Source organism: Bufo gargarizans, chromosome 9 (assembly GCF_014858855.1).
Source record: "Bufo gargarizans isolate SCDJY-AF-19 chromosome 9, ASM1485885v1, whole genome shotgun sequence".
NCBI classification, from domain to species: domain Eukaryota; kingdom Metazoa; phylum Chordata; class Amphibia; order Anura; family Bufonidae; genus Bufo; species Bufo gargarizans.
The window spans coordinates 13,589,860-13,600,918 of NC_058088.1; the positions used below are offsets into that span (position 1 = coordinate 13,589,860).

Consider the following 11,059-nt stretch of genomic DNA (forward strand, 5'->3'; position numbering starts at 1 on the left):
CACAACCAGTAGATCTCCAACATCACCCATTACCACTGAACCTCCCACAACTAATACATCATCCACTACCACTGAACCTCCCACAACTACTACATCTCCAACAACTGAACCTCCCAAGATAACTACATCACTGACTATAACTGAACCTCCCACAACCATTAGATCAACAACAACTACATCGCCAATTACCACTGAACCTTCCACAACAACTACATCACCGACTACAGCTGAATCTGCCACAACTACTACATCATTCACTACCACAGAACCTCCCACACCTAATATGTCTCCAACAACTGAACCTCCTACAACAACAACATCACCCATTACCACTGAACCTCCCACAACTACTATATCTCAAACAACTAAACCTCCCACGACAACTACATCACTGAGTACGACTGAACCTACCACAACCACTATATCCCCTACAAATGAATCTCCCAAAACAACTACATCGCCGACTACAACTGAACCTCTCACAACTACAAAATCTCGAACAACTAAACCTCCCACAAGTACTATATCACCCACTACCACTGAACCTCCCACAACTACTATATCTCTAACAACTAAACCTCCCACGACAACTACATCACTGACTACAACTGAACCTCCCACAACCACTACATCTCCAACAACAACATCACCCATTACCACTAAATCTCCCACAACTACTGCATCATCCACTACAACTGAACCTCCCACAACTACTACATCTCCAATAACTGAACATTCTACGACAACTATATCACTGACTACAACTAAAACTCCCATAACCATTAGATCTCCAACAGCAACTACATCGCCCATTAAAACTGAACCTCCCACAACTACTACATCTCCAATAACAGAACCTCCCACGACAACTACATCACTGACTACAACTGAACCTAACAGAACTACTACATCTCCAACAACTGAACCTCCCACAACTACGATATCACCAACTACAACTGAACCTCCTGCAACCTGTATATCCCCAACATCTGAACCTCCCACAACCACCACATCGCCGACTACAACTGAACCTCTCACAACTACAACAGCTCCAATAACTGAACCTCCCACAACAACTACATCACTGAATACAAGTGAACCTCCCACAACCACTACATCTCCAACAACAACTACATCACCTATTACCACTGAATCTCCCACAACTGCTACATCTCCAACAAATGAACCTCCAACGACAACTACATTACTGACTTCTACTGAATCTCCCACAACTACAACATCAACCACTACCACTGAACCTCCCACAACTACTACATCTCCAACAACTGAACCTCATATAACAACTACATTGCCTATTACCACTGAATCTCCCACATTTACTACATCTCCAACAACTGAACTTACCACAACTGCTACATCACCAACTACAACTGAAACTCCCACAACCACTATATTACAAACAACTGAACCTCCTACAACCACTACATCACCGACTACTACTGAGCCTCTCACAACGACTACATCTCCATCAACTGAATCTCCAACAACTACTGCATCACCCACTACCACTGAACCTCCCACAACTACTTTATCACCCACTACGACTGAACCTCCCACAACTACTTTATCACCCACTACGACTGAACCTCCCACAACTATTACATCTCCAACAACTGAACCTCCCCCAAGTACGACATCCCTAACTACAACTGAACCTCCCAGAAACTCTAGATCGCCGACTACAACTGAACCTCCCACAACTACAACATCTACAACAACTGAGTCTCCTACAACAACTACATCACCCAATACCACTGAATCTCCTACAACTACTAAATCTCCATCAACTGAATCTCCAACAACTACTGCATCACCCACTACCACTGAACCTCCCACAACTACTTTATCACCCACTACGACTGAACCTCCCACAACTACTTTATCACCCACTACGACTGAACCTCCCACAACTATTACATCTCAAACAACTGAACCTCCCCCAAGTACGACATCCCTAACTACAACTGAACCTCCTAGAAACTCTAGATCGCCGACTACAACTGAACCTCCCACAACTACAACATCTACAACAACTGAGTCTCCTACAACAACTACATCACCCATTACCACTGAATCTCCTACAACTACTACATCTCCAATAACTGAATCTCCCACAACTACTACATTACCCACCACCACTGAACCTCCCACAACCACTTTATTACCGACTACAACTGAACCTTCCACAACTACTACATCTCCAACAACTGAACCTTCCACAACTACTACATCACCAACTACAATTGAACCTCCCACAACCACTATATCCCCAACAACTGAACCTTTCACAACTACTACATCTCCAACAACTGAATCTCCCACAACTACTACATCACCCACTACCACTAAACCTCCCACAACCACTATATCACCGACTTTAACTGAATCTCCAACAACTACTACATCATCCACTACCACTGAACCTCTGACAACTATTACGTCTCCAACAACTGAACCTCCCAGAACAACTACATCACAGACTACAACTGAATCTTCCACAACCACTACATCATCCGCTACCACTGAATCTCCCACAACTACTATATCTACAACTGAACCTCCTACAACAACTACATCACCCATTACAACTGAAACTCCCACAACTACTAAATCTCCCATAACTAAATTTCCCACAACTACTACATCACCAACTACAACTGAACTTCCCACAACAACTATATCACTGACTACAACTGAACCGCCTACAACCACTATATCTCCAACAACAACTACATCACCCATTACCACTGAACCTCTCACAACTAGTACATCTCCAACAACTGAACCTCCCACAACAACTACATCACCGACTACAGCTGAATCTCCCACAACTACTACATCATCCACTACCACTGAACCTTCCACAACTACTATATCTCCAACAACTGAACCTCCTACAACAACCACATCACCCATTACCACTGAATCTCCCACTACTACTACATCACTAACTACAAATGAACCTATCACAACCACTATATCTCCAACAACTGAACCTCTCAGAACTTCTATATTGCCAGCTACAACGGAAGCTCTCACAACTACAAAATCTCCAACAACTGAATCTCCCACAACCACTTCATTACCGACTACAACTGAACCTCTCACTACTACAATATCTCCAACAAATGAACCTCCCACAACTACTACATCACCCACTACCAATAAACCTCCCACTACAACTACATCACTGACTACAACTGAACCTCCCACAACCACTACATCTCCAACAACAACTACATCACCCATTACCACTAAACCTCCCACAACAACTATATCTCAAACAACTGAACCTTCCACGACTACATCACTGACTACAACTGAACCTCCCACAAACACTAGATCTCCAACAACATCACCCATTGCCACTGAACCTCCCACAACTACTACATCATCCACTACCACTGAACTTCCCACAACTACTACATCTCCAACAACTGAACCTGCCAAGACAACTACATCACTGACGACAACTGAACCTCCCACAACCACTACATCTCCAACAACAACTACATCGCCAATTACCACTGAACCTTCCACAACAACTACATCACCGACTACAGCTGAATCTGCCACAATTACTACATCATTTACTACCACAGAACCTCCCACAACTAATATATCTCCAACAACTGAACCTCCTACAACAACTACATCACCCATTACTACTAAACCTCCCACAACTACTATTTCTCAAACAACTGAACCTCCCTTGACAACTACATCACTGACTACAACTGAACCTACCACAACCACGATATCCCCTTCAACTGAACCTCTCACAACCACTATATCACTGACTACAACTGAACCTCTCACAACTACTTTATCTCTAACAACTGAACCTCCAACAACTACTACATCACCCACTACCACTGAACCTCCCAGAACCACTTTATCACCGACTACAATTGAACCTCCCACAACTACTACATCTCAAACAACTGAACCTCCCACGACTACGACATCATCAACTACAACTGAACCTCTCACAACTACTACATCTCCAACGACTGAACCTCCCACAACAACTATATCAGTGACTACAACTGAACTTCCCAGAACTACTACATCTCCAACAACAACTACATCACCTATTACCACTGAAACTCCCACAACTACTACATCTCCAACAACTGAACCTCACACGACAACTATATCACTGATTACAACTGAACTTCCCAAAACTACTACATCTCCATCAACTAATCCTCCTACAACAACTACAACACCCATTACCACTGATTCTCCAACAACTACTATATCTTTAATAACTGAACATCCCATGACAACTATGTCACTGAATACAACTGAACCTCCCACAACCACTACATTTCCAACAACAACTACATCGTCCATTACCACTGAACCTCCTACAACTACTACATCTCTAACAACTGAACCTCCCACGACAGCTATATCACTGACTACAACTGAACCTCTCACAACTACTATAGCTTCCACAACTGAACCTCCCACAACTACTATAGCTTCAACAACTGAACCTCCCACAACTACAACATCACCAGCTACAACTGAACCTCCTACAACCACTATATCCCCAACAACTGAACCTCTTACAACCACCACATCGCTGACTACAACTGAATCTCCCACAACTACTACATCATCCACTAACACTGAACCTCCCACCACTACTAAAACTCCAACAATTGAACCTCCCACGACAACTATATCATTGACTACAACTGAACCTCCTACAACCACTACATCTCCAACAACTACATCGCTCATTACCACTGAACCTTCCACAACTACTACATCTCCAACAACTAAACCTCCCACGACAACTATATCATTGACTACAACTGAACTTCCTACAACCACTACATCTCCAACAACAACTACATCGCTCATTACCACTGAACCTTCCACAACTACTACATCTCCAACAACTAAACCTCCCACGACAACTATATCACTGACTACAACTGAACCCCCCACAACTACTATATCTCCAACAACGGAACCTTCCACAACAACTACATCACCGACCACAGCTGAATCTCCCAAAACTACTACATTATCCACTACCACTGAACCTCCCACAACTACCACATCTCCAATAACTGAACCTCCCACATCAACCATATCACTGACTACAACTGAACCTCCCACAACCACATCTCCAACAACAACTACATCACCTATTACCACTGAATCTCCCACAACGACTTCATCATCCACTACCATCGAACCTCTCACAACTTCTACATCTCTAACAACTGTACCTCCCATGAGAACTACATCACTGACTACAACAGAACTTTCCACAACTACTACATCCCCAACAACTGAAACTCCCACAACAACTACATCACCGACTTCAGCTGAATCTTTCACAACTACTACATCATCCACTACCATTAAACCTGCCACATCTACTACATCTTTAACAACTGAACCTCCTACAACAACTACATCACCCATTGTCACTGAATCTCCCAAAACCACTACATCTCCAACAACTGAACTTCCTACAACTTCTAAATCACCAACTATAACTGAACCTCCCACAACCACTACATCATTAACTACAACTAAACCTCTCACAACTACTACATCTCAAACAACTGAACCTCCCACAACAACTACATCACCCACTACTGCGGAACCTCGCACAATCAATTCTTCACCGACTACAACTGAACCTCTTACAGCCACTACATCTTCAAAAACTGAACCTCCCTCATCTACGACATCACCAACTACAACTGAATCTCCCAGAACTACTACATCATCCACTACCACTGAACCTCCCGCAACTACTACATCTCCAACAACTGAACCTCCCACAACAGCTACATCACTGACTTCAACTGAATCTCCCACAACTACTACATCATCCACTACCACTGAACCTCCCACAACTACTACATCTAAAACAACTGAACGTCCTACAACAACTACATCACCCATTACCACTGAATCTCCCACAACTACTACATCTCCAACAACTGAACTTCCCATAACTACTACATCACCAACTACGACTGAACCTCCCACAACCACTATATCCAGAACAACTGAACCTCCCACAACCACTACATCACCAACTACAACTATACCTCTCACAACTACTACATCTCCAACAACTGAACCTCCAACAACTACTACATCACCCACTACCACTGAACCTTCCACAACCACTTCATCACCGACTACAATTGTACCTCCCACAACTACTACAACTCCAACAACTGAACCTCCCACAACTACAACATCACCAACTACAACTGAACCTCCCACAACCACTACATCATCGACTACAACTGAATCTCCCACAACTACTTCATCCACTACCACTGAACCTCACACAACTACTACAACCCCAATAATTGAGCCTCCCACGACAACTATATCACTTACTACAACTGTACCTCCCACAACCACTATAACTCCAACAACAACTACATCGCCCATTACCACTGAACCTCCCCCAACTACTGCATCTCCAACAACTGAGCCTTCCACAACAACTACATCACCGACTAAAACTGAATCTTCCACAACTACTACATCGCTGACTTCAACTGAACCTCTCACAACTACTACATCACCCAGTACCACTGAACCTCCCACAACTACTATATCTCTAACAACTGAACCTCCCACGATAATCACTACATCTCTATCAACTGAACCTCCTACAACTACTAGATCACCGACTACAACTGAACCTCCCACAACTACTACTTTAACAACTGAACCTCCCACAATAAATACATCACCAACTACATCTGAACCTCCCACATCCACTACATCATCCACTACCTCTGAACCTCCTACAACTACTACATCACCCACTACAACTGAACCTTCCACAACTACTACATCAACAACTGAACCTCCCACAATATCTACATCGCCAACTGCAACTGAAACTTCCACAACTGCTACATCATCCACTACCACTGAACTTCTTACAACTACTTCATTTCCAACAACTGAACCTCCCAAAATGACATCACTGACTACAACTGAACCTCCTACAACTACTGCATCACCTAGTGCAAATACCACTGCAACTACTGCAGCCACCTCTACAGCAAAAACTAGTGAAGCAGCAACTTCTATAACCACCACCACCTTTATTACTACTACCGCCACCACTACTACTGCAGGATTTGCTACAGAAACCACAGCACTTATTAATGTTGCTGCTCCTGGACAAGGTAAGGAATGTAGATACATAACTTCAGAAATGTTCTTATTTAAGAAAAATGTAAATGCTTGTCACATAGAACTGTTCAGTCTTTATCCCCTTTATTTGCTGAACACCTCCTGACAGCAGATAAAACTAAGGGTTTCACTACTAATAGACATCAGAGTCAACACTCATTGAAAGCAAAGGACAATCTTGTAGACAACAGGAGATCCATGAACACCATTGCTTTCACAGGGCTTTTAGTGGTTGTCTAGAGCTCATAGTAGTGCTGAATATTAAACTTTACTTAATACAGGGCTCCATAGATAATTTTTGAACGGCCCGCACCTCAGCAACTTCCCCACAATCATATCTGGCGTCCACCACATAACCCATGGGGCCACCTCACGACTGGACTGACTGTAGTGACCATACTTACCTGTTACTCCTCGCTGGGTTCCGGCTCCATCACCGGCTCTGCAAGTTTTCCCCCCATCAACATCCATTTTGACAAGGGGGGCAGTGCCGGGTCACCTGCTACATGGGTGACTCCCGGCATTTCTTGGATGTTATTATGAACTATCAGGGTATTACAGGGAGAGAGATATGAGGAGAGAACTACAACTTTCAGCATGTCCAGACTGTTATTATAGGGCAACAGTGGACATGACAGGGAGAGGGATATGAGGAGAGAACTACAGTTCCCTTTATGTTCAGACTGTTAATATGGGGCATTGGTAAACATTACATGGGTAGGTATACAACAGGAGAGAACTACAACTCTCAGAATGACCAGCCTGTTAATATGGGCTATCAAAGGACATTACAGGGAGTGCACTACATTCATCATCTCTATGGGAGTTTCGAAATAGTCAAGCAATGTACTGGAATGTCTGCAGAACTCCCGTAGGGGTGGAGTGGTCAGAGTGGCAATGGGATGCAGGGTCCCTGTTCTAGACAGCAATGGGTGTCCCTGGACCCCCTCTGATCTAATAGGTTTCACCTATCCTGTGGATAAGGGATTCATTTCTCACAACCAAAATACCCTTTTAAAGGGTATGTGTCATCAGAAAATGACCTATTGTCTAAGGGCTATTTCACACCTGCGTTATTGTCTTCCGGCATAGAGTTCCGTCGTCGGGGCTCTATGCTGGAAGAATCCTGATCAGGATTATCCTAATGCATTCTGAATGGAGTGAAATCCGTTCAGGATGCATCAGGATGTCTTCAGTTCCGGAACGGAACGTTTTTTGGCCGGAGAAAATACTGCAGCATGCTGCGCTTTTTGCTCCGGCCAAAAAAACTGAAGACTTGCCGCAAGGCCGGATCCGGAATGAATCCCCATTGAAAGGCATTGATCCGGATCCGGCCTTAAGCTAAATGTCGTTTCGGCGCATTGCCGGATCCCACGTTTAGCTTTTTTAGAGTGGTTACCATGGCTGCCGGGACGCTAAAGTCCTGGCAGCAATGGTAAAGTGTAGTGGGGAGCGGGGGAGCAGCATACTTACCATCCGTGCGGCTCCCGGGGCGCTCCAGAGTGACGTCAGGGCACCCCAAGCATATGGATGACGTGATCACATGGCACGTCATCCATGCGCATGGGGCGCTCTGACGTCATTCTGGAGCGCCCCGGGAGCCGCGCGAATGGTAAGTATATCGCTCCCCGCTCCTTCTATGGCAACCAGGACTTTAATAGCGTCCTGGGTGCCATAGTAACACTGAAAGCATTTTGAAGACGGATCAGTTTTTCCGGATCCGGCGTGTAATTCCGGCAAGTGGAGTACACGCCGGATCTGGACAACGCAAGTGTGAAAGAGGCCTAAATCACTTTTTTTTATTATAATTTTTGATTATTTTTAATTTTTCATGTCACTATCAATATTTAAACAAAATCCATAAAACCCTGAAGATTTTGCACTGGCTACTGAGCCTAATAATGGGCTCAACTTCTTGGTCTGTACAGATCACTTTACCTTACTTATCTACTTATTTGTCATTCTAATCCTGCCTGTAATTATATCACCTCTGTGTATAGATAAGATCCACCATTCACAATAGACTTCTGCACAGGTCACAGAGAATGCTGAGAAAACTCACCCATTAAAGTCAATGAGGTCCACTCCTGACCACTGTGTTTATGGGCCATGGGGCTGGCGTAAAGCAATTTCTAAACCCTGTTAAGAACAGCTCAGGCAAGATGGCCGCCCCCATAATCATTTTCAGGAAATTGAATATTAAAATCTATAATCAGAAAATAAAAACAGATCAGAAAAATGGAGATGTGTCACTATCTGGTTTTAACTGGCAGATAAATTATTTGGTGACACATTTCCTTTAAATCAAATCTTTTTCATCGTTATTTAGAGAATGAAATGACACAGGGATACGAGAATAATTTCTGATTATCTGATCATTTGATAGCATGTTAATTACTAGTGATGAGCAGAATAGGCAATATTGAAATTCATAAATTCTAGAATTCGTGATCTCCAGTCAATATTTTCTTGATTGCGAAAATCGGCAATCGGACAATTTGTGATAAAATATGCGATCAACACTACTCCTAAAGTCAGAGATATTGCAGCCTTCTCATTGGTTCACAAGCAAGAAGCAGTGAGGGATCATGGGTACTGATGAAAAAAAATCTAGAATATTCGCGATTACAAAGATATAGCACTATACATTAGATATTTGCGAATTCTCAAACTGCCAATATTCACAATGTGATTAGAATATTTGTGATGAACACTATTAATTACTGACTTGGTCACATTCATTATATAAATTATTTTTAATTACAGTGCCGAATTGGGGCATCGCCCTGCTTACCTTGGTCTCCTTTTTGGCCCTGGCTGTGCTTCTAGGACTTCCTATTGGGGTAAGTATCTGATTTCTTTTGCAGTTTAGTTCCATATGACTATATACATGAAAATACTGTATATTAAAATATAATATTTTCTGCTTTACTAAAAGGTTTTTTTTTCTGTAAACTACATTATGCCTATTTTTATATTGCTACATTGTCTTCCTACATGAACTATCCATTGGTTTGTTATTTCTTATAGCCTGGAGAAAACAATAAAAAGTGTTGAAGGGGTTTTCAGGGAGTTGTACACTAATGAGGGAGTTTTACACTAATGATCTCTCCTCAGGATAGATCATCAGTATCTGATTGGTGTGGGTCCAAAACCCGGGACCCCACCAATCATCTGTTCGATAAGGCAGCGGTGCTCACAGTAGCACCGTGGTCGTCTTGTTACTTTTCCTAGGCCATGAGACGTCACGTTCATGGTCATACGGTCTAGGCACAGCTCAGCGCTATAGAAGTGAAAGAGGCTGAGCTGCCATACCAAGCACAGCTGCTGTCAAATGTACGGCACTGTCCTTGGTTTGCTGAGAGAAGGCTGTGGCACTAATGCGAGCTCCGCTGTCTTCTCGAACAGCTGATCGGTGTGGGTCCAGGGTGTTGGACCCACACTGTTCAGATACTGATGATGTATCCAGAGGGCAAGTCATCAGTATAAAACTCTCGGAAAATTCCTTTAAGGAATTGCCACTAAAAAACATTTCTGAGACATGGCTGGGTTCGTGCATGGGCTGACAGATGGAACAAGCACACCTTCACTAAGGCTAGCCAACACTAGAATACCCAAAGCTCAGACAAGGAGGTTGAACACCTAGCCCAGGTAAATAAAATGGCTGATCAGCCCCCATATTCCTCATTAGCCCCCATTATTCCTCTCATTAGACCCCATATGCATTATTAGACCCCATATGCCTCATTAGCCCCCATTATGCCTCTTATTTGCCCCATTATGCCTCTCATTAGCCCCCATTATGCCTCTCATTAGCCCCCACCAGCAGCCTTAT

General features: G+C 43.4%; 2 protein-coding genes across 2 annotated transcripts in view; both read left to right on the plus strand.

The window, feature by feature from the left end:
• Positions 1-3,145, plus strand: part of LOC122946660 (mucin-2-like) — a gene marked incomplete at its 3' end in the record, with an annotated part of 75,078 nt that extends 71,933 nt beyond the window's left edge. The window contains exon 4 of the mRNA XM_044306419.1: positions 1,466-3,145. Coding sequence (XP_044162354.1) covers positions 1,466-3,145 — 1,680 coding nt within the window. The remainder of the gene's footprint in view (positions 1-1,465) is intronic.
• Positions 3,146-4,315: 1,170 nt separating this feature from the next.
• Positions 4,316-10,281, plus strand: LOC122946662 (mucin-2-like). The gene is made up of 4 exons (XM_044306422.1): positions 4,316-6,605; positions 7,080-7,217; positions 9,991-10,067; positions 10,255-10,281. The coding sequence occupies exons 1-4, from the start codon at positions 4,316-4,318 to the stop codon at positions 10,279-10,281; spliced, it is 2,532 nt and encodes an 843-aa protein (XP_044162357.1).
• The last annotated feature ends 778 nt before the right edge of the window (positions 10,282-11,059 follow it).

What these genes read in the sequence shown, in the direction of transcription:
- LOC122946662 (XM_044306422.1), top strand. Translation starts at nt 4,316, where the DNA reads ATGTCACTGAATACAACTGAACCTCCCACAACCACTACATTTCCAACA. An exon ending in TGTTGCTGCTCCTGGACAAG is followed by an intron (nt 7,218 to 9,990) that starts GTAAGGAATGTA and finishes TTTTAATTACAG; the next exon opens with TGCCGAATTGGGGCATCGCC. An exon ending in TTCTAGGACTTCCTATTGGG is followed by an intron (nt 10,068 to 10,254) that starts GTAAGTATCTGA and finishes TATTTCTTATAG; the next exon opens with CCTGGAGAAAACAATAAAAA.